This window comes from Cebidichthys violaceus, unplaced genomic scaffold (genome assembly GCF_023349555.1).
Source record: "Cebidichthys violaceus isolate CVI_PGR_0920_01 unplaced genomic scaffold, fCebVio1.0.p SCAF_51, whole genome shotgun sequence".
Lineage (NCBI taxonomy): Eukaryota > Metazoa > Chordata > Actinopteri > Perciformes > Stichaeidae > Cebidichthys > Cebidichthys violaceus.
The window spans coordinates 122,995-150,127 of NW_027176717.1; the positions used below are offsets into that span (position 1 = coordinate 122,995).

The 27,133-nt window shown below is 43.9% G+C and overlaps 1 protein-coding gene across 2 annotated transcripts; it reads left to right on the forward strand.

Annotated features, from left to right (window-relative positions):
* The first annotated feature begins 572 nt into the window (after positions 1-572).
* Positions 573-26,959, forward strand: znf800b (zinc finger protein 800b). 2 transcript variants are annotated; one of them, XM_068731402.1, is made up of 12 exons: positions 573-851; positions 11,472-11,586; positions 13,537-13,876; positions 16,653-16,748; positions 18,804-18,947; positions 20,179-20,353; positions 20,549-20,738; positions 20,880-21,042; positions 21,479-21,843; positions 22,027-23,229; positions 23,764-23,883; positions 24,553-26,959. In XM_068731402.1, the coding sequence occupies exons 2-11, from the start codon at positions 11,527-11,529 to the stop codon at positions 23,863-23,865; spliced, it is 2,838 nt and encodes a 945-aa protein (XP_068587503.1). In that variant the 5' UTR covers positions 573-851; positions 11,472-11,526; the 3' UTR covers positions 23,866-23,883; positions 24,553-26,959. The 2 variants fall into 2 exon arrangements, with proteins under 2 accessions (XP_068587503.1, XP_068587502.1); XM_068731401.1 differs by lacking the exon at positions 573-851 and adding an exon at positions 2,578-2,654.
* The last annotated feature ends 174 nt before the right edge of the window (positions 26,960-27,133 follow it).

Below are 27,133 nucleotides of genomic sequence, written 5' to 3' on the forward strand. Positions count from 1 at the left end.
CACTGGAATCAATGTTGTGATTAATTTAGCAGAAAAGGTTTTGTCAAGGGCCTCGAGGAAGGTCTGCAGAGAACAGGGATAGTTCATCAACAGCTGTTTCCACATCATGTGGACAGGACGTTAAAATATAATATTCCTGTTCTATGATATATGAACTTCCTCCTACATTGTATCAAATGTAGGTCCATTATTGAATGAGTCCCTGCTTGTGAATTATGTTTTTGGAGACTATACAATATACAAAATGTGTCGGCCTATATTTTTAATGAGTAGATGCCATTTACTTTTGCCCACAAAGTTATGAATGCCACTTTTAGTTGATGCATCTAATTGTTACTCTGGCGAATAAGTATTTATTTAATTGGTGATTTAAAGTATTTCAGCTTTTGTAGCCTGTGGAGTTTTGGGAAGGGTGTATCCACCCCGGTTTAATTTTGCGTCTGGGTCGTGGACTCTTGTGGAGAGCTCTGTGTCCTCAAAGGTTGCGCGTTTTGGGGGGGGGGGGGACAAATCGGCGCTACAACCGTGGCCTTTGGTTAAAACCTTGAAAATAATGGAACTTTTCTCAATTGAAAGATGTCAAATCCTTCCTTTCTTCGCAGTGTCGCCCTGAAGTTCCGACATTTCTAGCTGAAATTGGACGTAGAGGGTGCACCTTTGCGCAGAGACCGGTTTAACGCTGAGAGGCTCCTCTGGGTGCACAAAGACAGCGGCTCGCAGACGAACTTGTTCAGAGTGAACCGGGGACGCTGGGAGGCGAAATAAACAACCTCCCGGACTCGAAGTAGCCGCGACCGCGTAGTTTCACCTCGTCGAACACACGATCCCACCACCCATCCAACGTTTACAAGGTAAGGACTTGTTTTAATAACGTTTCAGCGGGACTAGAGGGCTACGGAGCGGGTTAAACCTCCTTCGCTTTGGCTTCCCGAGCGTGGTTGTTTTTGCAGAAAATGGCGTCATCGCCCTCTTGTTTCTGCCTGGCCGCGGCGGGGAGAGGGATAGTTTCAGAGACTTGTAGCAGCCTTTACACGTCGCGTTTACCCCCTCAAAGATGAAATCACCTACTGCAGTGTGTTATATTCAACAGTAGACCGTCAAAACGCGAGATAGTTGGTGGTTTCGCTCGGTAGAAGGACGCGCAAAGATGGAAGGGTCACCGGTCCTGTGCGCCAAGCTGCTTCTTGGAAAAGGTGGCACGGAGCCGCAAAACGCAGCGTTTTATATTCATAATAACGCCATCCTCGCCGGCCCCAGGCTAATTCAAACGAGCACGGATGGTTTGGTGTTAATACCAGGGTGGCGATGGACGTCTTTGTGGGAGCACTGCACCTTGTCTTTGTGTGTATTTTATTCGGGTTAGCTCATTTTTACGCCGCACTCCCCTGCCATGCTGCAATCCTTACGAGGGGCCTCTCTGTTACGGCTTGAAAGCTGCATTTTGTACTTGGCTTCTCCTTTGATCAAGTCAAGCCGTCCCATTGTGGCTCAATATAGTGGTTTTTAAGCTGACAATATAACCGTGTAAAAAGAGATTTTTGGGAATAATGGGGGCGATGCAAATCGTGCCATGAGAACGGCGACTGCCCTGCGCTCTGGTTCGCTGCCCGCCAGACGAGAACAGCCTGAATGAGATAAAAAAAAATAAAAGTCTTCTGGACGAATCACATAGTTTGCACAAAACTGGGGAAGTCCAGCGCTGCGCAATGATTGTGCTTGCTGCTTTTGCGCAGGGCACAGTGGCAGCAGCTGCTGTAACCGCCGCCACCATTTCGCCGCGATATTTGTGTGTGTGTGTGTGTGTGTGTGTGTGTGTGTGTGTGTTGGCCAACCTTTTGTAAATAGTTGGGGACTCTTGGATAAAAGAGCACAATAGTATTCATGCGGGCCCATTATGGCCTGTGAATGCGGTCCTAAGTCCCACACCGGCTGTCCTGTCTTCCCCCGTCAGCTACGTGCATGCGTCCTAGCACTGGCCACACATCCACCATAGCGAGGCCACTCGGTTCCCCGTGTGTACGCTCCGCTTGGTTCCTCCTGTGACCTAAAGTCGAGGGCCGATCGCGTGCCGAGTGTCACGGCGCAGGCCATCGCGATCAAACCGAAACAATCCGACAAAACATCAGCCAGGGAGACCGCACATCGCCCGACCCGTGCACATTTTTATTAAGTTTCCTGAGTTATGCAACCGCATCCCCGTAGAGCGAACCGCTCATCCGCCTTTATTTACCCGTTACCCACCACCGGATGGATGTTCGTGTGTAATATCTCGTGATTTGGACCAGTCCCCGCGGCGGCGACGCGGAATTAGGAAGATATGTCATTTGCAAATCACCCAGTGCCATTTGCGTCACAGCCCGCGGACTCGCACGCCCATGGGGGGCGATGGAGTTGCAAATGGAGACCGTGTGTGTGTGTGTGTGTGTGTGTGTGTGTGTGTGTGTGTGTGTGTGTGTGTGTGTGTGTGTGTGTGTGTGTGTGTGTGTGCTGACGCTGCCCCAGCTGAAAGGGAACCAATAGACACAGACCCGGGCGGCAACGATCGCCGTGCGCTTCCACTCTCCAGTTGTGCTCCGACTTGGGATTCAGTATCAACGCAGAAGATTGCGCGGTTTCTTCGGGATGGTTACGTTTCCTCGCCCTGCCCGCGATGCGTAAGTGGATGCGTACACACGCCGGGTTAAACCCGCTACAGTGGAGTATATCCGCCCGGCTCTCCCTCATGGCGCTCGTTGCATGTGGCTATCGTGGAGTCGCTCGAGTGTGGATATACGTCTTTCCGCTGGCCCGTGATATGACCGTAAAATCTCCACTAACAGCGCAGGCCGCAACATGCGGCTGGATTACGTCTCGGACACTGGAAACTCGTTGTTGTTGCATCCTCAGCGCGCCACGCGTTACTTGTATGGAGATGAGCAGGGCGTTTATATCCAGGGACATTTTATTTGTTGCTGTTGCGCTTTTGGGCAGTGCGCATGGTTTCATCCACTACAGCTCAGAGAACTTACTCACGAGGCAGAAAGTCCCGACATTCTCAAACTACAGGGAACAGATTCAGCCAGCAAGAAAAACATGTATAGGATCATGTTGAGGTGGAAAGATGCTATTTATATAGTAACACACTCACACTTCTTGATATAAAGTCTACGGTAAACATTCAAATATAAAAGAGAACATGACTGAAATGTTTGAATTAGTTAAACTGCAGTATTATGAGAGTATTGCAACAAGGTACTAAAATAGTGCACATATCATTTTAATCTGTACAATTTAATTTAATTGGACCGTATTGTAATCTTGCCCAATGATGTTTTATGTGGCTAAGCTATATGTTTGCATTTAGATGACAGTATATAAAAAGGCTGCAGATTCAGTCAGGCAGTGTCTCTACTAATGTTCCAGGTGCAGTTAACCAAATCAAGGAATAGAGATTGATACCCACACCTTGAAAATATGTTCTCAACGGTAGAGATTGATAGAAACACAGCTATGATAATGTAAGGTTCAATTCAAGGTTCATTGGTGCAACTTAAAACCTGCACGTGGCTGTTATTTTAGGATGTGATTGTTTGATGAAACTTATTTTGCATTGCCTGGCTCAGGCTGAATTCAAATGTCGAGATGGCTCTACTGCACATGTGTTGACAAGTTAATTGATCAGATCTTAACGCTGCCGCACGAGTGCTTCTGACACAACAAAGATGGCCAGTCTAACCTCGAGGAGGAGTATGAATGGGTAACTAGGACATGAGTGTAGATAACAAAGTAGGTTATAAGGAACAAAAATAAAATGGAAAGACAGATTGGCCCGAAGTTACCAGCATTGGCCTGTATATTTTAAATCCTTTTATATATTTTGCTCCACATTTACAATATTGTTAGCGTTCTTTTGACCTCAGCTGGCCTCCGGTCATCTCATGAGACTCGTGGGTTTTTAGTAACCTGAGATTGTCCTCTCGTCGTCCGATCAGCAGCAAAGACAAAGATAAAAGTTTCCCAGGTACCGTCGCATTGTACCAGAGCGGCTTGCTGACTGCAACAGTTCAATGATGTCACCGTATGATTCAGTCAGTTTAATGATGCATTGTTGTGTTCAGTCACTGAGTCAGCTCCTCAAACCGATGTGCTAAGTTTAAGTCGGTCAACAAACACATTCACCTGCCGCTCATGTGACCAGTCAGTGAGGTAAACAGAGACACAGACATTAAGATATCCAGCCAGTCAATAAGTCAACTACAGTAGTTAGTCTTATCTGTCAGTCAGGACGCTGCGGTCATACCCGTTGATGGTTGGTTAGTACAGTGAGAGATCCTCAGTTGATCGCTTTTTTTTAAATAATCTTTGTACATCACAGAAAATGCTGCTTTTTCCTTTGCCATTTCATGTTGAAATCACCACATATAGTGCTTAATTATACACGTGATTTTGGAGGTTTGGTTACAAACACCATAGGCTGCTGTCCCGAAAAATGTGCATTAAGGGTCTCCCGTGATGTAAACCTGTGTCGGTGTTCCCGCTCCACACTCTGCTGCTGCGTCCCTTTACTTTGCTCCAGTGTGCTGTTAAAGACTTCATGTACTGTGCACAAGCTTCCTTTCAAATCTGGTTTTTGAAGATCCAATAGTAAATTGTGCCAAATCCAAGTCTAAGAGTACACCAAGTGTGTTGTGGCTTGATTGGGTGATGAAAGTTATCACAGAAAATCAAGCTGATGGAGCTTATTGCAGACCTTTAAAACAGCATATATTTCAATCTGTTTAAACTTTGTTGAGCAATTAATTTTTGTAGATACTGAAATTTGCTCTTCTGGAGGCCGAATTGGTATTTGTATAATCTCTGTGTATGCATGCACACACCTCTGCATATGTGTATGTGCACCTCACAGGTAATTCCCTATTTGCAAAAGAAATCTGTGCAGAGAACGATTTGTCGCCACAGTGATTATTATTTGGGAGTTCTCGAAATACAGTGGTGTGATATTCCCACACTGGCAATATCACACACAACCGGTGTGTGTGTGTGTGTGTGTGTGTGTGTGTGTTTGTTTGTATGTACATGAGATCACATGTTGTTGTGTTAATGTTGTCACATGGGACATTACCGTCACCCGCAGTATACGATTAGACAAATACAGGCTTTCCTGCAACTGACCACTTCCTGAAGTCAGTGGCATTTTATTTATGCTTAATGTATTTTTACAGTTGTGCATCAGTCAGCTCAGTTCAGCATATCTAGCATCCTCAAGTGCTATTTGACACACACGGTAAACTACAGCCAGCCAGACTCATCAAACTCACATGGGTGAGGATAAAGTCTTGTTGGAGAACTTGGACAGTGATACCTCGGGAAAACACGTGGTGGTCGCTCAGCTTTTAGAACATATGCCATCCATCATTTGTACATACGTTGTTATTTTTGTCAAGTATAACTTGATATGCCGACAATGAAAAGGTGACAGAGTACAGCAGCTTCGTCACATCCTAGATTTCCAGCTTTAGGAGAACCAGAAGTAAGGCGGTAACAGGAACACGGATGCTACCATTCAGTAATACGACGCTCAAAGAAAAGGCAGGTTTGTAAGCGCAGTCAGCAGGCCGCAGAGTTGTTCACATCCTACCTCGTGGTCAGGTGGTGTCGCTGGTGCGTCTGCCAGTAATCGGCATCATATCAGTGAGTGTTGTGTTGTCCCTCCATTAGGAGGAAGTCCCGTTAGACCACCTCCACGCTGCCATCAGGAATAACTGTGAGGAGGCAGCGGTGATTGCAGGCACACATCTATTGGCTCTCGGTCCACACAAATGTGTAAAGCAAACATTTATACAGTGTGTGTGTGTGTGTGTGTGTGTATATATACAGTATATGCACCCTCTTACATGATGAAACGTGACAGGCTAATGCATCCTTGAGGCTGAGGCTACAGAGAAGAGAAAGTCGTGCTGTTGACGTGGATTTCCCTCATTTGTTGCCTGTGAGAAGACAAACAGGGATTTTCCTCCTAAAATAAGAGACGTTCCCAAAAACGGAAGCGCTTTGACAAATTGATTTCTGGTTGGCATAAATAGAATTCATTATGGATTATCACTGGAGATGGAACTTCAACATATTTGCTTATGAAGTATGTAACATTGGAGAAGATGTTGTGTATTTGTGAGCGATTAAGCTCAGGAAGTAGCATTGTTGCTAAGAAGACTCAGTGTGTGAAAATGAACTTGTGTCAGGACTATCAAAGATTTAAATGATAGATTAAATGGCTGCTGATGGAGTGAGTCAGTTACCAGGGAGTTCAGGGTGATACTTGTGTTCAGCTGAGAGGATGATGCCTCGTTATTTAGCCTTAAATAATTTGTTTTTAGGATCATCGGTCTCAGATGTTCTTATTTTTTTATTGCCTCAGCATTCAGTCACATATCACCCATTAATTGCTCTGTTATGTAATTGCCCTTCTCATCAACAGTTGTCCATCAAGTACTACAAAGGGGAAGTAGGAAAGTAAATTTTCAAATAAGCAGTTTTTATTGTTCTTTATGAAATTGGTCTTTCAGCTCGTGTAGAATAGGGAATTATTTTCTTCCTCACATTTCCACAGCACATCGTTTGGACATCCAGAACAATGTGTTGATTCTGAAAGTCAAAGGTCAGGACATCAATAATCACTGCTTTCCAAGTATTCAACACCTAAACAATAGAATATGATTGATGTTCAACGTTACAGAAATACAATGAATCTTGAATTTCTTGGTCATTAGAAAGCATCCCGTGTGAAGTATTCGGCAGTGAGTGGAGTGTGGATCGAGGGGCTGGACCGTGGATGAATACCATCCTGGTTTTGAGTCCAGGACACCTTCCATCTCATTATCTGAGTCACTACTTCACAACCACGGCTGTCTGTTGCTACGGAAACCGGAGAGTCCCTTGTGTTAGTGTGTGTGAGTGTATTATCGGCGCATGTGTGTGTGTGTGTGTGTGTGTAAATGTGTTTGCTCTGAACCATTTGTGGTACATATAGTCTCTCTGGAAGTGTTGCGTATGTTGTCAGCCGGTTGTCCACGCTGGGCTTTTTAAGCCCCGATCAGCACCTGTCAGGTTTTTTTATGAAACACTTCTCAGCAAAGTAATTAGATGGTCGGTCTTGGGTTGGGATTTGCAACCTTCTCGGTGCCGTTGCACACTTAAAGAAGACTCGGTGTCCCAAGACAATCACAGCAGTTGATTACCGTGCAAAAGAGCACTGCGGATGTAAACAAAGGCACTCTTTTGGTTGTGATTGTGACGGACGTTTGTTATTCTGTCAGATTTGTTCTTAAACGGCACGTACAAGTGATTTAAGAGAATCTGTGGCATTCACCAATTTCCGTATATTCTGAATATTCTCTTTGGTATGAAACTGAGCTGTCAAGTACAGAAGATGTGCCTTTCTTCACAAGGAAAAAAAACACTTTAAATACCTCAACCCGAGTGAATTTATTATGAAATTCTAATTAATTTAAGACATTTATACCCTCACTCGTGATCAACAACCTGAGATACTTGAACTCCCTCGCACCGAGCAGTGTCTCTTCTTTTCATTCCTGGGTAATGTTTTTGAGTTCACACTTGCTCATGAACAGGTGACCAGTTTGTTCAGGACAGTTTGGTGAATACGAGTTGGAACGCTCGTATGAGCAAAACTCTCAGAAACACGTGAGAGAAGTCGAACACTATTTTGCACGAGGCTTATTGATTTCTGTCAAAGACCAGCTCTACTGAGACGCTCGTTAATGCATAGAGGTCTTCATTTTCAACTAATCTGATTTGTGATCCATATGTATTTCTAGTGCCTGCTCATTAGTTTGACAGGGTGCTTGATTGTATCTCAGTACGCTTCAGGTGAAACGCTGATAAACACCATCAACAGGTCATCAGGGGCCGCAGGGCTAACAGGCTAACAAGCTAACACATAAGAGCATCGATTCCACTCACAGCTAAGACCAATGAAGAGTGTTCAGCAGAGCTCCATGTCTTCAGACAGTGGACATGAGGCATGAGGAGAGCATGCAAACCACTCATAGATTTACTATGAGAGGGCTAACAGAGGGACGAGTCCACCCGAAAGTATTATTCCAACTCAAATGTCTGATATTTCTGTTAGATAAGAAAGTATAACCTTTTAAATGAGATGGTTTCCTGACTTCAGTGGTTGGTAGGGTCGACAGACTTAATTCCCCATTAGAGCTAATGGCTAGTGTTAATCTCCCTCCCTGATATAAATAGAACCTGGAAAGGTACATAATGCATTAATATCCCTCCTCTTCATTTTTCTAGAATTTTAATTATTTCGATCTAATGGTTCCTCTTAAAATGAATTGTGTCTTCATTTCAGTTAAACCTCAACAAGGCAGATCTGAGCTCTGGAATGCTTCAGGAATAAAGTCCACAAGACAAATTCTCCACCTGTAGCACCTCTCCGGTGTCATTACCTTATACACACACAACTGTGTGTAACTGTGGTTTGTGGTGCTTGGTGCCACACTGTATGTAGAATATAATCTACTGAATGTAATATGCAACAAGTTAAGAGCAACGTTCATTACCCACGTTTGTTTTGAACGTTCCACTGTCTGCTCTCCATGTGACGCTCTGCGTCTCCATCACTGCAAGTAGCCGCTGCTGTTATTTTATTGCACAGTTCTTAATTAGTTTTCACTGCTTAAAGCAGATCGTTTCACGGTGGTTACACTTTATGCTTCTTTTTCTTCTAAATTCAGGAACAAACTACACGTTTTGAGTAGTTTTAATCCTGTGCCTAAACTAATCACAGCGATGCCTCTTTATTCAGGACCTTACCTTTGCGATAACATCATTTACACAGCTGTTACCTTGCAAAAAAATAAATTTCCCATTTCAAGGCAATAAGAGCTATCTGGCCGTCTGTCTTTTCATGCACACGGTGTCTTTGTGTTGGCATTGTTCTGGAAGATGATTTGTTTGCCGTAGTAGATGTTTTGAAGTATAACCATCTGACCTGCTCCTCTTTGCTTCGGCTACTTTAATCGCCAAGCAGAAACCCATGCACTGTATGTGCACGCCTTATTAAAACAGTACAGCTATATTGTATTTTGTTGTATTGTCACCCCCTCTGTGGCCCCTTGCCTGTGTTCCCATGTTCTCTGTCTTTTCGGAGTCATCGGCAGACTACAAAACTTTGAGAAAAAAACATTCAAAGTATGCTCTTTGTCTCCCTCTGCTGGAGATCAGGTGGGACTACACATATACCCAAGTGGAGTCCTGCCTGTGCAGAAGACATTGGCTGTGTCGTGGAAGCATGTGCCGTTCCCTTCACTGTAGTTCACACGCTCTCCAGTTCACTTTCTAATCTAAGTTTCCCCAAAGTTGTAAATCACAATAATTATTCTCTAGCTATTTCTATTTACTACCATACGATAGTTTACCTTAAAGTCACAGAATGAACTTGTGTATGTCGGTCCCAGGCGTAGAAGACATATTATCAAAGATCAGTGCTTTCCTGTTCTCATATTGTGTTCAGTTGTTTGTTGTCGTCTTGCTTCTCTGCTTATTCCAGATTTCCATAATTCTAGGACACCTGTGGAATTTATACCCAAACTGCGTTAAGCCTCTCTTTCTCTCTCAGTTATCAGTTGGTTTAACCTTGGTGACAGAAAATGACGGCCCTGTGCCGCTCAGCATGACGCAGTGCTACTAAATCACGTTACACTGAACTAGTGCGGTGTCAGGTGCATGTGGCTGTCAGACCGAGCTGTTGTAACTTAGACAGCCACTAGAGGGCAGCACAAACACTATTGCCGTTGATGTTGTCATAGAAAACCATTATAATCAATAGTGATACGTCATTTTAATAAGGGGGCTCATAGACTGCTTTTCATATGAACACTGTTTTGAATGTTTTGCCCAGTAGACTCTACTGAGGATAAAACATAATGACTATATCTATATATATATATATATATGTGTATGTATGTATGTATGTATGTATGTATGTATGTATATGTGTGTGTGTGTAACTATCCATCCTGACATATTCCTGAGTAATAAACCAGAAATAAGGAGTATATACGTTGACCCCAAATCCCAGCACATACTGCAGAAGCAGTAGAAGTGACTCATGTACTTCATATACATGTATGCATATTTATGCATGCTGGCTACAACAGTACTTGTTTGTATATTGTGTTGTTTTTAATGCAGATCCGCTATACAGGAATAGTGTTCCTAGCATTGTAAGGTCCCCTGGGAAAAAAACAGATACCATTAGTGTGTGTTGGTAAGGCCAGAGCACTCACTAGTGTGCCTCAAACACAGTAAAGGGGGGGGTGGTAACATGGGTTTAATTGTCCTGCCAGCAATATGACAAGCAGCCAAATTAGCATTCTGGGAAACCATTACTGTGACCTTTTTAAAATACTCAATTCTGTTCTTGTATTTAGATGGTTTTCTAAGCAGCTAGTAAATTCATAAACAGTTTTTTCTGATGCATTCTACATGTTTTCACAAGACGTATCTGCACAGAAATGCGTTGTGGGTGTACAACAGTTTGGCAACAGAAGTAAAATGTTGTTGATTCTAAGATTAAATCTAGTTTTCCACTTCGTTAAATTGTAAAATTGTTTGAACTGAAAGGGATCCGGTCGGTGCGTCTGTGGATGTGAGAATATCTCAAAATAGCAATAAAACATACCCTCTGTAGTATTTTACTGCACTGTGATACATAAGAATATTATATTTACATACCAGGACACTCTCTCACTTTGTGTTGGCTTACAGATGTGCAAGATGTTTGGCTACGTTATTTTGGGTAACATTTCCAACCTGTGAAGTTCAGGTTCTACCACGTTTAGTGTTGAAGAAGAAGTATTTCAATCATTTACAATCAAAGTAACCATGCCATGGTATAATAATACTACATTATAAGTAAATGTAAAAGCAGTCATGATGCAAGGTGACTACTGTCGGTGATAAGCTATTAAATTATTGATGTATTAAAATGTAAGCGGTATTTTAATGTTGTAGTTTGTCACGGTGGAGTTATTTTTAACAACTTCATATCCTTTGATTGTTAAATTTGTAACAATGGATCATAATTTATAAGTAATTATAGCTCTTTTATAATTGTTGCAAGCTAAATATTTCTTTGTGAAATGTAGTGAGGTAGCATGAAATGGAAATATTCAAGTAAAGTACAAGTACATCAATAATGTTGTATATAACTACTGCTTTATCTTCTTGTCCTTACAGTAATGCAACAGGTACTCTGTGTGTAGTTGTAGTGCAGATACATTTAAATATGTACACACAGACAGCTCTTATCAAACGTTTTGTTGTTGCAGGTAACGGCTAGCCATTTGGTGTAAATCTATACATAAGCGTATCTATTGATATCTTTTGAGAAGCTAAGCTCAGGTACAGACATGAACAAGTATTTTATATATGTTGGCTCACGTGGGTTGTCGTTGCAGGTTGCAGGAGTGTGCTGGCAGTGAACGTGTGGAGCAGCAGGCCTCTCTTGGAGACATGGTGAAGGTCCAGAAGTCAACCAGGAGGAAGAATGCTCACTGTCTCCGCAGACTGGAGGTACTGGAAAAAAAAACAATCTGACTACAATGCCTGGATGTTATTGTCCCATTTCACTCCCTTCACTGTCAGCCTGTGGAAAACATACTTCCTATATGTACATGTCCGACTCGACCTCACGGGTCATTAACCCTGGCCTGGAAACCAGCTCTGTATGCCAATACTTTTGTTTCTTTGTTTATTCACGTCTTAACACTTTTTGTTGTTCTTAAGGAAATGACAGCATGTTTATGCTACAGCCTTTACCTCCACGAGGGATTTACAGTGTGGGCTCAAACACCAGACAACACAATGGAAGTCACTGTATTAAGATCCACATACTCCCATTCTAGGAAGCACCTCAGAGACAGTTGTTGCTCATTTTATGTAATGTTCAGAAAGGATTCATTACAGTCTGTCATCTAGTATTTGTTTCCGGGATCATAATGAAAATAGCAGATGAGATTATACTTTGATATAAGGTATACTCCATTTGATATGAACATGGGAAATTAATCGTGTGAATAATGAATAGTAGTTGAGAATATCCACCCTGTTTAATGCAGGTTTTAGCACTGTGTTCTTTGTTCCACCTCATAGTTTTATTGAGCAGTAAGTGGAAATTAATGGAGAGTCCACCTACTAATCAGTACCCTTGTCATGCTTCATGCTCAGCCCTTCTCAATGAAAAATAAAATGAGGCATGAATAGTTGATTGACAGTCAAGATGTTGAAGTTTTGTTTTTCTTGCCATAGTAATATAGACATTTTAGGTTTCATTATTTTCCTAAAGAGCATGATCCGCTGGTAAGAAGTGTTTGTGCTCAGTGGCTGTGATGGGTTTTGTGTGTGTGTGTGTGTGTGTGTGTGTGTGTGTGTGGCTGTGATGGGTTGTGTGTGTTGTACTGCACGGATGGGTTCGCTGAGCATGCGTAACACACTGCTAAGCTATTTAATGGTCATTTGATTACGCCGCGGTAAGCACAGTGCGTATGTGTCCAAGTGGCCCACTTGTCCTCGCTGATGTGCCGTAACGCGTCCGAGCAGCGGAGTCATTCATCCCTCTCCAAGGGCAGCGGGCACGCAAGGAGTGAGGGAGACGGACACGGAGAGAAAATGAGGATAAATTGGTGGGTGGGAAGGGAGAAAAGGCCGGGAAGGTCTGGTCAGGAGACACAGCTACACACACACGCACGCACGCACGCACGCACGCACGCACACACACACACACACACACACACACACACACGGACGGACGGACGGACGGATGCATGTGCGCACACGGGAGGGTTGGTGTGAAGTCACTTATCTGCTGAAGTGTGGCTCTGTGCGACAAGGTTAATGTCCCCCTACAAAGTCTGCGTGCACAGGAGACATGACAACACACACACACACACACACACACACACACACACACACACACACACACACACACTCACACACACTCTCTCACCTGCTGTGGCACCTCATTCTACCCAACGATATGGAATTTTTTTTTTTCAGCAAAGGGTGGAGATGAATTTCATCTAAGATGGGCACTCTTTCCTCCCTTGTATTTATGCCAGTGTTTCTTTATTTATTCATGATCAATTTTCATTTATAAGATTGTGTGTGTGTGTTTTATCTATTAGTCATTTGAACTAGATCATTAGTGTCTCTCTTTCTTAAATCCACTATGTGTTGACTTTAAACATTTCTGACTTTGGCGCCTTCTAGTGGCAGTGTGAAGAAATCATTCACTGTGGCAGACAGCAATGTCTGCTGCCTCCCTGAGATTATTGACTGAAAAATAATACATTGTTGTCCACCTAGATGCAGTAAAGCTACTGTGAGGGATTCACAGTGCTACAAAGACACTGTAATGGCATTAAAAGCATACACATGGTGCCTTTACTTATAATTTAGTACTTGTTGATCTGTACCATGCTTTCTCTGTAGCTCATATCCTCATGTCTGCTTCGGGTCCCACAGAGTGCGGGTCAGACAGAGATGGAGGAAGGCCCGCTCCAGCCAGGCCCCCAGCACCCTCCACAGGAGGAGCCCCGAGGAGGAGGAGACCAGTCCTCCGATCAAGCCCAGCTCCAGACCTGCACTCCAGCCGAGTCGCCGTCAGAGAACTCGGACCAGAAGGAGACTCCGATGGAAGTCCAGGAAAAGGGCGACGCCGCGGCCCAGCTCCAGGCCAAGCCTCTGTGGAAGCCCATCCCCCCTCTGCTGCCCGAGTCGCACAGCAGCGGCACCGGCAAGACCAGGGACCAGATCTGCCAGACCGAGGAGCGGCTCCAGCAGACCAGCGGCGGTCATAATACAGGTGGGCGAAGTTTTCCTCCCACTGCACTTCCTGCTGCTTTGATTCATCCACCTACTGGATAAAACTGTCTGTCAGCCTCTAATGGAGCTTCACCGTCAGAGCGTCAGAGTATGACTGGCTGTGTGCTCCACATGACATCACATGGTGTGTGTGAGGAAATGGAAACCGAAGGAGGCTCTGCATTCAGGCCACACTTAACTGTCTCTCTGACGTTGATCTTGTCTTGAGACTACCGGCTGTCTGCACTGCCCGTTTTGATTTATTCCCTCAGTTGACAGCTTGTGTGTTTCCTGACCCTGAAGCCAAGCTACCCCTTTGAAATTGGATTATAAAATCTACTACATGGCTATTAAAGCGCTGAAATTATGACAATGTAATGTTTTCTCCTGAATGCGGACATGTTTGTTTCCTTCCTTCCTTCGTTTTGCTTTGGCTTACCCATGTTCCTCTTTGCTTTTCCTTCACCGTAGCTTTCCTTTAAAAACAGATGTAGATGTCTTGATTCACATGTAAATCCCGCTACTGTGAGTTCATTCCTAACAGTGCCGCTAAAGGAAGGCGCCACTCATAGTAAAAGGAAGCTGTTTGTGTGGACCGGTGTTTCTGATTGGTTGATCTTTGACCCTCTGGCAGAGGGGGGGGTCGGCGGGTCGCTGACCTGCCCCGTTTGGATTATAGCCGCTCGCCGAGGAGAGGTGTGGGGGGGATGGGGACATTCTGTCACACATTCATACATAATCTCCATCTCTCTCTCTGTCACACCCACTCACATAGTTGTCATTCATAGATCCAGCTCTCTTTCTGTCTGCGTCTTAGTGGGTGTGTCAGTCTGTCTGTACACAGACCTACCGATACACTGACACACACACTTTGTCATGTTGCACTGTTTACCCTGTGGTATGGGTTTGTGCTCATTTAAGCAGATATGGGGCCAACAAGGCTCTAAAAGTGCACGGTCGCCGCTTCTAGTCTCGTTGCCGGACCAGAAGTAGCTTCTTAAAGTACATACATGATAAGTATAAAATCATTAAATATATATGTTGGCGTTAATTCAAGGTGCTAGGTCAACAGAGAGCAAGCGGCTCATAGCTAACAGCGCTAAGAGCTAACAATGTTTACCTGAGGGGGAACCAGAGGACGGGCGCTACGCTTAAACACACACAGAGGGAGAGTGACTTCATTCTCTGATCAGGTCGACATATTCCACTATATCTTTACAATAGTTGTTTGCTGCTATATTAATGTTAAGAATGGCAAATGCAGCTCCTTTGTCTTTTGACAATAATGCATCTTGGCTGAACATAAATTTTAGTTTGCAGGCTTTAATAGAAGTGCGTGCTCTAAAACGGAACGAACAGGGGACATTTGTCACAGCTGGAAACATTTAAATTGTTTTATTCAGAGCTTTGTCCCCGACATCACTGCTACAAAATGCTCTCTTTTTGTTGCAACAGAAATGATGTTCTCCATGTTACCTTCTTTTACATCAATATAATGTTAGAAATTAGACGTAACTACTAGAGGTGATCACAAGGTCTGTGGTGCTGTTTGTGAGTGTAATCGGTCTGCTCTTGTGGCTGTTTACGTCTCTGTTTGTATGCCCGTTGTTATGAAATGTTAAAATAGTATTGATGTAAAAGTCAAGTTGCTGAATTAAAGAAAATGCATGCAAACGGATGAGAGCACTTTACCTCCATGTAATCCAACATGTGTGTATCATGGAACCAGGAACCACGCCTGCTGTTTTATTTCAAATGTTTCGTACAAAGGATCAATGCACATGTTGGCACTAAAACTTAAATAGGACTGCACAATTCATCTAAATGTTATCTGAGTATGGTCTACTGCAGTTTTAAAATCACAAGAGGCACAATATTTATTAAAGTTGAAGTGTGTCAAAATACCATTTTTAATTAAATATTGCTGTGCTTCAGAGATGTCCTGGCCTCCACAGCGCAGTTAACAGACTTAAGATAACATCGTTGTTTGGCACAGATCCCCGCAAAAATCTCACTGTAATCGTTTGACGATTTGACAGAAGGCAAGCCAACCTGCCTTGTTTAGCAAAGAAAAAAAAACACTGATTTTTAATTTTGAAATTTTATGTATTGCACATACCGTGGGTGACGCTAGATTATTTAATTTTGTATTTTCGACCTGTTACGGACTAGTACAGGGAGTGCTGTAGTATGACATAAATCCCTAGATTAACAGAGTGCACAAGGAACCAGAAACATGAAGGGTGAAATGTGATGCCCTCACTGTATCGTAGCAACCGAATGATTAAAAGGGAAGATGGTGTAAAAGCGGGTCGGTAAATCAAATGAAATCCCGACCAGTACCAGGACCGCAGCGCAGCTGACCCCGCTCTCTCTGATGATTGAGGTCGAGTCAAAGCAAAAACATTTTCCAATACACCTCAAATTACTGTTTCGGTCGTATCAAAAAAAACTGCACAGACTTCTGAACACTGTTGGACTGAGCACCAAATGTTTCGCCATCGACATGTCTCTGCCGAGTGAATCGCCGTTTCATGCAGACCTCATCGTCTGACAGCGATCGTTTGTTTTCTTTAAGCACGCCGCAGTATGCTTTGTGGCACCAAGTCCCCCAAATCCCCAAGTGACGGTGTGTGTGTGTGTGTGTGTGTGTGTGTGTGTGTGTGTGTGTGTGTGTGTGTGTGTGTGTGTGTGTGTGTGTCCCCAGGTCTGTCATCCTCTCATGTAATTATACGCCGGCTTTGATAAAAATGCAATCTGTGTCTCTCGCTCTCCAGGTCTCTGTGTGGAGCCCGGAGATCCTCCTCTGCTCCAGCAGCCTCTCCAGACCTCCAAATCTGGGATTCAGCAGATAATTGAATGCTTCCGCTCAGGTTTGTGTCATTATTATTATTTATGATGCAGACACGGCGCAAGTGTTTTCGCCAATGACAGAAGTGACACGGTCTCAGTCTTTTTATCGGGCAGTGTCTAAAACTGAACCACCAAGCTGAGGTATATTTGAATATCAAACCTGGAACTGCCTCAATAAATTCTTTAATGTGCTGCCTGGCAGATGTCAAAAGCTGGCTCTCGCTAAATTTTCTATGCCCCAATGAAGGTAAAACAGAGATCATGGTAGTAAATCCCTCTTGCCTTTCAGCTGCTATCCCGGACAGTCCCTCATTGTGTGTTGGCCCCATGACAACCCACTGCAAAGTCCATGTCAAAAATCTGGGTGTGATTTTGGACTCATCTTATATATTGGACCTCCAAGTTGCGTCCGTGGTCAAAGTCAGCTTCTTTTAGCTAAGGTCAAAGCCTTTCTATCGTCAAAAGACCTGGAGAAAGGTATCCATGCTTTGATCACCTCCAGGCTGGACTACTGTAATTCTTTGTATGCTGGAATTGGCAAAAAACTTCTATCACACCTTCAGGTGGTGCAGAACTCTGCAGCGAGACTTTTAACTGGTCCACGCAGGCGTGAACACATTTCACTGATTTTAAGAGTACATAATTAATTTTAAAATTTTAGTTTTTAAGTGTTTAAATGGCGCCGCCCCAGTTTATCTGTCTGACCTGCTGCTGCCCTATACCCCACCTCGCTCACTACGATCTCTCGGCCAACAGCTTCAACAAAAATGACAACCCTGGCCGACCGGTCCTTCTCTGTCGCTGCCCCTAAGCTCTGGAACAACCTTTTCGTTCATATTAGGTTGTCATCCAGCTTACCAATGTTTAAAAGTTGTTTAAAAACCTATTTATATTCCCTGGCCTATCACCTTTGATCTTAACATGTCACTTTTGTGTGATTTGTGTCAGTTTGTCTGGATTTTAATGTCACTTTCTGTTATTAATCAAGTCTTTGTTTGTATGACTGCTTATCTACTGTATGTGCAGCACTTTGGGCAACCTTTGTTGTATTTTAAAAGTGTGCTATATAAATACATTTTGATTGATTGAAAAGGAAGAAGGATGTACAGTAATGTTTCTGATGTAGACCCATTCTTTCTTTAACAGCAGCTCCAACCGCTCCGATTCTTGAGCTCTCGAAGTATTTAAAGCATCTTATTCTCTTGTTGTCCACACGACCACACATGTTGTGAGCCAGCCGAGTTGAGTTTTAGCGCGATGACCAAAAGCTCCTTCAAGGGTCGAGGCACTCATTGGTTGCCACTGCTTCCAGGCAGAGCCAACATTTTGTGGGTCAGCGTGATTATCTCCTGCTGTCATACTTATTGAGCCAGTGGCAATAGAGCAATACCCAGTATTGTGTGGCAAAAGACCAAGGACACACAATTCTGAAGGAGGAAAAAATAAGTAAAGACGTGGATGGACACAACAATGCGTTGTGGGCATTTTGTGTGCGACATCAAGTTGCGAAGGTACGGTCACGGTGTTTACTCAGTGATTCCGCATGAAACGTGTTCGCATGTTGACTACAACACCGGAAAAAAGGGGGAAGGTGATGACAGTAGTGACACAAAAGTTGCACTTAACACGACGGCAATCATCATCTGGTTCCTTCAAAATGTCAGTGAGATAGTTTAAGGAAAATGTACCTTTTGGGCATTCTATACAGACTGGAATTGATCATCTTCTCTCTGTTTAAAGGAATACTTCACCCCCAAAATGATCATTTGTATAGCAATTACTCAGCCGGTGTTACCTTGAATTTGTTTTCCTTGCATACCTCCATGGTGAACAAAGAATCCAAAAAACAGAGAAAATGCTTGATGAACTCTGAAACAAATGTTGCTTTTTACGATGTGCGGTGTACTTCATCAGCCACCAGTACACAACAATGACTTATGTTAAACGACAAGACTGGAAAATATTTAGATTTGTGCAAGATTGTGCAATATTCTGTATGTACGTGGTAATATGTCTTATAATTCTCCCTGGAATCACTAAAGGTAATCGTCACTGCTTTTCTCTGTTTCTCACAGGCACCAGCCAGCTGAAGCACATGCTGCTGAAGGAGGTGGACACCATCTTTGAGTGTAAACTGTGTCGCAGTCTGTTCAGAGGCCTGCCCAACCTCATCACTCATAAAGAGTACTACTGCCTGTCACGGCTGCCTGAACCCGACGGTTAGTAACACAACACAGCTAGAATACTTACACCAAAAACACACAAAATGATCATTAAGTTGATAATAAATCAAAAATCCAATCAGGTAAAAAACTATTTAAAAACACTCCACGAGCCAAGGCCAGAACTGTTGTGCATGCTGGGAACATGCACATGCAGATTTGTACAGATCACATCAAACAGACAAACAGAGACTCCTTGAACACGACAGGAATCAAACTGACGAGCTCAGCACACACACACACACACACCTATGTACAGAATCATTGATTACTTTCACATCTCCTCAGGCTTCTCCACATTTTACTTTCATATTCTTCCACTCCATCTGTCTCCTACTCATTATTCTCCTCCTATCCCCTCTGTCTGCACACAGCACTCTTTTTTTTTTTTTTTTTTTTTTATTCTTTTGCACACAAGCTCACATGCACATTGTAACATGTTCAATCCATCAGTCGTTTCGCTCTCTCAAAGTGCAGTTTCTTCTCTCTCCTCTCCACATATCACTAAGGAAATTGGCTTTGATCTGGCAGCATTTGTGTTTTATCTACTTCTTATTAGCCACTAAAATGTGTCCACACCTCTATTCTTTGCTGCTTAGAAATGTTGGGAGACTCTTCAAGTAATTTCTCTTTTCTACCTCAAACTCTCCTCCTAAAAGAGAAATCAACGTCGACACAAACAGTCAATTATATTTTGCACCGTTTTATTCACTTCCATGATTGTTGTTGTAAAAAATGAATTGATTCCACCTGCTTGTGTGTTTAATTAAGTTGTCCATTGGCTTAATTATTCTCAATCAAGAGTCCATTACCAGTGACTGAAAGTGTATCGGAATGTTATTTTGATAAATGACTTAATTGTGTCTGTTTTTCACCATTGAGACGCTGGGCATCAATTGTGTGGTTTCTGGGTAAACAAAATGTTTTTTCTTGGAAACACTCGATTCTCCACCGTCGAGCCCCGACAGTGGACCCGTACAGACTCCAGCGATGATTTGTGGTCCACTTTTTAAAATGCCTGAAAATTCAGTTCCTCTCTTTCCATCTTCTCTTCATCCTGTTGTAAATAATGGTGTGAAATAAACTTGCAGATTCACCAAAAGGCTTTAGAGAGGCTTGTTTTGGCCCTGGTTTTGCATGAGTAAACACATTATTGTTAATAATAAGGACGTAACCTAATTTTTACTTGTTACTTTATTGTTTTTTTTAAATTGTTTGTCATTTCTAGGTTCATCGGGTGATGACAGACAGAGCGTAGCCATGAAGGATTTATTGGAAGCCATATATCCCAGAGTCCCGGACTACGTGGTCCGCCTGGAGCCCATTCAGACCACCAACAAGGCCGTGTTCCAGTACCTCTCCACAGAGGAGGAGCTGGCTAGATTTCCATCGCACACACCCAGGTAGGTGGTATGCCAATTTGTTTAGTTGTCCATAGAGGAACACAACACTCGTCATGAACACAAATCCAGTTTGTGCAATGTGGTCTCTATGGACACAACTTCTTGTAATCTAAAGCTCTCACCACGCGAGCTGGGTTTTGGGCTTCTCCCAGTCATCCCTTGTCTCTGACGGTTTAGTCTCAACATCCTTCACAGTGCCAGAGAGAGTCCGGTAGCATGGGAAGGAGAATCAGCGGAGGGCGTGGACAACAACCAGCCAAGCCAGCTCGGAGGGCCAGAGAGCCACAGCAGCCCGGGACACAACCAGGGACCGAGGAGATGGGAGGCCGAGGAGGAGGCCAAAGAGGAGCGGCCACAGCCTGAGGAAGAGGGCTCCACGAGTGGGGTAGGTGACTGGATAGAAATACCTGTCTTTGCTGAGACATAACGCGTTCTCTTATGCTAAAGGTTGATCTAGTTTCCCACATTGCCTTGTTTATCACACTTAGCCAATCTCTCTCTTCCTGGTTCTCTCCCTCCCGTCCAGGTTGAGGATGTGACGATCTCCTGTTGTCTCTGCGGTCAGGACTTTAACTCGCGCCGCAGCATCAGGCGTCACTGCCGCAAAATGCACCAGACCAAACTCGAAGAGCTCCGAAAGTTCACAGAGACGCGCACAGTTCCCACAAGCCTGCTCTCTATGGTGAAAGGTAAGAGTTCATTCAAAGACAAAGATTGAACATGGTGATTTAGGAATTGGTCAGTAGGATGAGATATTGATTAAGAACCCACCATAACAAAGAGGTTGACATGTTAAACTAATATTGCAACATAAAATGTAATGGTCATGCTGCTGAATAGTTACAGTGTAGATTATCCAAGACAAACAGCCTGAAATAATGTAAAATTAAAATGTCATTGCATGTGGAGGCATTGTAAAATAAAGAGAATTATTTTTGTTTCGCATGTACATAAGACTGCACATTTCTAAAATGCTCAGTATTCATTTTGGGGGGGAAACTATTTAACAGTCAGTTAAGTCTTTAGTATGTAAAACTTGGGATAAGTGTTCCTTTCTATTTGAGCTTTTCAAAGAAACCTTTAAGAAAACAATCGTTGTTGTTGTTGTTGTTGTTGATGATGAAGGTCGGCCGAGGACTCTGAGCACGCCCACTGGAAAGTCCTGCCCGGTGTGTCTCAAATCCTTCGCTACCAAAGCCAACGTACGTCGCCATTTCGACGAGGTGCATCGCGGTCTACGGAGGGACACCATCACACCCAGCATCGCCTCGCGGCCTGGCCAGCCCTTCTCTCTGGAGGCCACGCCCCCCAGGAAGAGCAACAATTCCTCTCCAACACGCAGCAACAGCTCCAAGACCACCCCTGTGACCCCCAAGACAACGCCTTCGAACCAAAACCAGTCCAAACCGCAGAGTCAGCCCCCTGCCTCCCCACAGGCGACCCCGGCCTCATGTCGCTGCACAGTCTGCAAGAGGAACTACAGCTCTCAGGTTTGTTTGTTGTTCAACTGGCAGCCTCAAACCTTTCTAGCTTTTGCTGTTTTAAAAGTCTCAGGTGCAAGCAGGAAGAGATACACTGAAGTTCTATTTAACGTCTTAAATTGGTTGTAACGATTGTGTTTTTTCTAAAGGAGGAAAATATATTAATTTTTCAAATTCTTCTGTGTATTTCAGCTCATGTTGAAGAGGCACATGCGTATTGTCCATAAAATATATAGCATGAAAAGTAACAAGTCAGTGACCACGCCAGCCTCCTCTACTCCGGCAGCCACTCCTAGCAGTAGCGACGCTAGTGTAGGCCCAAGCAACAATGTCCATGTGAAAGAGGAGGCAGTAGAACCCTCGGATGAAGAGGAGGAGGAGGAGGAGGAGGAGGAGGAGGAGGAGGAGGCTGACAGCAGTCCGGCCCCATCTCCTAGTGAGAACACCGGGCCGGCTAAAGCTGTTCCTGTGGCACAGAACCCCCCAAAGGTGAAGGTAGAGGAGGCCCCGTCGAGCCCAAAGATGACGCAGTCCGTACCTTCATCATTGTCACGTGGCAGCAACGCGACCAGCGGGGGCGGTCCCGCCAAAACAACCAAACTGTCTGTGGGTTTCGACTTCAAGCAGCTCTTCTGCAAACTGTGCAAGCGGCAGTTCAGCTCCCGCCAGAACCTAACCAAGCACATCGAGCTGCATACAGACGGCAACGACATCTTCATTAAGTTCTACCGCTGCCCCCTCTGTCGCTACGAGTCACGTCGCAAACGCGACGTCCTGCGTCACGTGACGGTGGTCCACAAGAAGTCATCCGCGTACCTTGGCAAGATCATGCCCAAACTGGAGAGCCGGGCGGTGAAGAGGTTAGCCGAGGTCGTCCTCAGCACTCCGACCCCCAACAAGAGGCCAGGCGGCAACGTCAAAGAGGAAGTGAACGGGCGCCGCGCTTCTTCGTCGTCCTCCCCCCCTTCGCCTCCTGTCACTCGCAAGCAAGAGTGCTCCACAGCTGCCCCGACCGCTTCGTCAGCTTCCTCCTCCTCTTCCTCCTCCTCCTCTTCCTCCTCCGTGCAGCCTCCTGCCCCCGTCACTCGGAAACAGCAGGACGTCTCACCGCCAGCATTGGCCCCGTCCCCTCCTGTCACCCGTAAGCAGGAGAGGCAGCAGACCCACCAGCCTCGTCCCCTCAGCCCCCCGCTGACCCGCCGCAGTGAGAAACACACACACCAACGCAACTCCTCTTCCACCGTCTCGCCCAGCAGCCACACCCCACACACCCGGCGGCACGACGCCCCGTCAGAGAGCAGCGGCACGGGGTTGTCGTCCTCCACGGAAGTCCGAGTCACCAAGAATTTCTCCCTCCACGCCTGCGACCAGTGTGGACGGGCCTTTGCCAAGAAGGTATTGGATTTCCAGTTACTGACATAAATCTCTCCTCTTTAAAAAAAACAAAACAATAATATTATTGAGTTTTCCCAGTGAGGAGTAATTTAAAAAGAACAAAACAAAGTAGAGTGCTACAGTGGAAATGATCCATTGTAGCAATTCCAGTTTGAGGGATAATTATCACCACATGGTATCATGAAGAGCGTTGGTGGCTTGATTTTACCATTGACCAGAGTGCTTTGAATTTTTTGTGAAATTTCTGATGTTGTAAAGCCCAAAAAATTAACAGATTAAAGAAGAAAATAATCTGTTGATTAATCGTTTATCAATATAAGTGGTACATGCAGCTCATATATCAAGATACGTTAGCTAAATTATGATATTCTCTATTTACACGTGATAAGAATACGACCTTCTCATTGTCTGCATTCTGCACTCACGTTACATTAAAGATGTCTCAGCTACTAGTTTATTCCATGTAATGAACTTTAGCATGTAACTGTGTACTGTGTGGATTTATTTAAAGTACCGATCTTCTCGTTCTCTCAGCTGTACCTGGAGTCTCACAAGCGAAGTCATCGCAACGCGGTGACGGCGGCCGCCAGCAGGAGGAAAGGAGTCAGCACCCGCTCCAAATCCCTGGTCTGGTGAAGCGCACACACCCACACCGTAAGAACACACAGGTTTAGCTGCTGTACGGGGACTCTGCCTCGCCATTGCTGTCTACTTGTCCTCCTTTCATTTTGCTCTCTGTTTCCTCTCGAGTCGCACTGGATTTCTTCCCGTCTTGTTTTCTCTCTGCTGCTGCTGCGTAGTCACAAACCACAAAGCGAGGCGGCTGTGGTGTGTGCTTGAGCAACTTAGTGTGTGTGTGTGTGTGTGTGTGTGTGTGAGAGAGAGAGAGAGAGAGAGAGAGAGAGAGAGAGAGAGAGAGAGAGAGAGAGAGAGAGAGAGAGAGAGAGAGAGAGAGAGAGAGAGAGAGAGAGAGAGAGAGAGAGAGAGAGAGAGAGAGAGAGAGTTTCCTTGTTACAAGAGAGGTGTGTGTATGTTTGTGTAGAAGACCATTCCCTAGGGCAAAGATAAGACAGCAGAATCATTCTGCAGGCTTTAATTGAACACTGAGCACGTTTAGCAGCTGTTTCCTACATTCTCCCTCTCACTTACTTTTCCGTGTATCACACTGCTCATAACAGATCTTCCTCTTTTTTCCTGGATCTTTCCTCTTTCTTCCCTTCTTTTTGTCTTTTGATCTTTCCCCTTACTCTCTACTCTATTCTACCTCTTGTTCTCCTCTTTCCTCATCACTGTTCTTCTCTCTCTCTCTCTCTCTGCTCACAGTCAGCTGGGGATAATGGACCAGCCAGCCTCTAACAATGAAGAAGCCAATCAAAAATAACAGACGAACGGAACGAGCACAGAGCAGAGATGAAACAAACAAACAAAAGGAGTACGATACAGGAGTGAAGTACAACGGAATTCCACCTTTTGCTTAAGAGCCAAATATATTGTTGGTATCTGACATTTTTTTGTTGTATAGTTTTCATTTTGAAGCCGGCCAGCTTGCTGGGCGGTGGCGCTGCTATCCACAGAGAGACTCACTGCTACTGTATACAGTATATTTACCTACGGCGGCATGTATATAGATCCAAATGCAGGTGGCTAATTTGTACTGCTTTGCTCTCAGTAGCAAAGGGATGAAGGTTGTGTGTGTGTGTGTGTGTGTGTGTGTGTGTGTGTGTGTGTGTGGTGGGGGGTGGGGGGGGAATCAGAACTGGATCGTGACCTCCACAGAAAATAGACTGGAAACTTAATTATTTTTCTTTTTTTGGAGAAAGCAGAATTCGATTGGACCCGTTGCATTCCCAAACAGATACACAACACACATGTGAGTCTTTGGCTACTCGCTGTTTATCACTTTTCTGTATGTTCACAACTTATATAGTGTGTTTTAGGGTGTCAGGGATACATTCAAGACCACTTGCTCAACATTGTTTGATCAACAGATAAGACGTTTTTCCCTTACCCTTCATTTCCTGCTGACAGTTGGAAGTGTTTCCACCAGTTGTGATATTCTTTATTCCAGCAGTCAATAGTCTGATTTTCTTATATCTCCTCTGTAGTGACCAACAGCAACTGGAGTGATTTGTTCATTATTTACAGGGAATAGTTGAGGTAAGGGAAACCCCAAAGTATACGTTTCAGTTTTCCTTAAAAATTGTGTGTGCGCTTAGAAAGAAGTCCTCTGTTCTGCCTTTTTCGTTTGACTGCATGTGGAAAACATTTGTTCCGGGTGTTTCCTTCACTTTGACTGCACCCTGTTTTATCTCCATATATTAGCCGACTTATTATTCCCAGTAATGGTGTGGTTGTAAGAGAACCGTGTGGCTGTGTGAAGCCAGGTTTCATTAAGACATCAGTCTGTGAACTGAGGCAGCTTGGAGGAAAAAAGGGACTCGCCTTCACTCACAGAATGATTAAAAACATCCACAAATGGCATTAAGTATAGAGGTATGAAACAAAACAAGGCAACACAGTTATGATTTAACATTTTTACAAATGCTTAATGGATGAAATCACATTAATTATATTATTTTATAATATAACGGCTCAGTTTGACTGTTACCTTAAGGTGTACTAACACGGGCAAAACATTCACACTATCAAATTAGCACCATTAATACCCCCCCACATGCAGAGATGTGTTAATGTGTGAGAATCTAATTTACAGGGAGCAGAAAAGATGTGATTGCACAAAAATATGAATTAGTAATATTTTTGGTGGTCGGGTTGCTGTCGGTGTTGCAGTAACCGTCTTGGAAACCATTAACTGGAAGCATTTGTTCTCTGTGTTCAGCGAAATATTGACCGTGGTCGTCCGGCTTGTCATGAGGCAGAAAGCTGACTCGAGATGACTCGTTGACACGTCTCTCCGCTGTAGTGCTTATGAGCAGCAGGTGTGACGGGTCTGAACCGACACCAGATGTTCGGGTGCTAATCCTCCTTATTTACAAAGGGTCATAACAGCAGGGAGCTGTCTCACTGCTAAGCTAAACCGTTCTGTTATCAAAAGGTAAAAGTTTACATTAAACTTTTTTTTTTGTTCCATTCACAACAATTGTACTCAAACTTGGGGGGGGGGGGCTGCATTTGTTTAATGACAGCGACGGGTACCTTAAGGTAGTCTTTGAAACACTGGCACAAGCGTTAGCAGAAAAGTGATTGAGGAAGACCAAATGTAGATATGTCTTAATGTTCAATAAAAAAGCCATGAAATGGAACAAAACCAGGAAAAGAAGGAAAGACCAAACTTTATTTTTTATAAGTGAAAACGCTACTGCGACAAGGTCTTGAGAACATGTACATATGGTTTATAAATGATAGTTATAATAGTCACACTAGTTATTGACTTGTACTTAACTGTTGGTTGCTCATATGCTTCTGACACATCCGACTAGTTAATGCTCCGCCACCGTTTAAAGCCGAGGCAAGTTTGCGTTGTTCCACGATTAGTTGTTTTTGTTTGTATCGCATTCCTGTTTTTTTGTTGGAATGTGCTAAGAAGAGAATTAAAACCTTAGACTTTTTATTTTGTTCTGTTTTAAATCTCGTCATTTCTTTCCTCATCAGCTGTAATGTGTTATTAAGCTCACCTTCTAGAGAACTTGAGAAGAGTTAGAGGAGCCTTTCAGATGTGACAAGAATGTTAAAAAGCAAACCATTTAATGAATAAATATGTACTGCTTCAAACCTCACTGGGGAGTTTTGTGTGGCTTGGTTTTTTGTTTTTTTCCCCCTCAGATATGAGTCATATACTTCAATCGATCATGTTTGTTTACTGCTTGTGCAGAGAGGGGATTTAATTTGCCTTCTCAGGATTTGCATTTGTGAACATCTACACTTAAATTACTTTTCTGAGATT

What these genes read in the sequence shown, in the direction of transcription:
- znf800b (XM_068731401.1), top strand. Translation starts at nt 2,623, where the DNA reads ATGGTTACGTTTCCTCGCCCTGCCCGCGATGC. An exon ending in ACTGTCTCCGCAGACTGGAG is followed by an intron (nt 11,587 to 13,536) that starts GTACTGGAAAAA and finishes CGGGTCCCACAG; the next exon opens with AGTGCGGGTCAGACAGAGAT. An exon ending in AGAGGAACTACAGCTCTCAG is followed by an intron (nt 21,844 to 22,026) that starts GTTTGTTTGTTG and finishes TGTGTATTTCAG; the next exon opens with CTCATGTTGAAGAGGCACAT.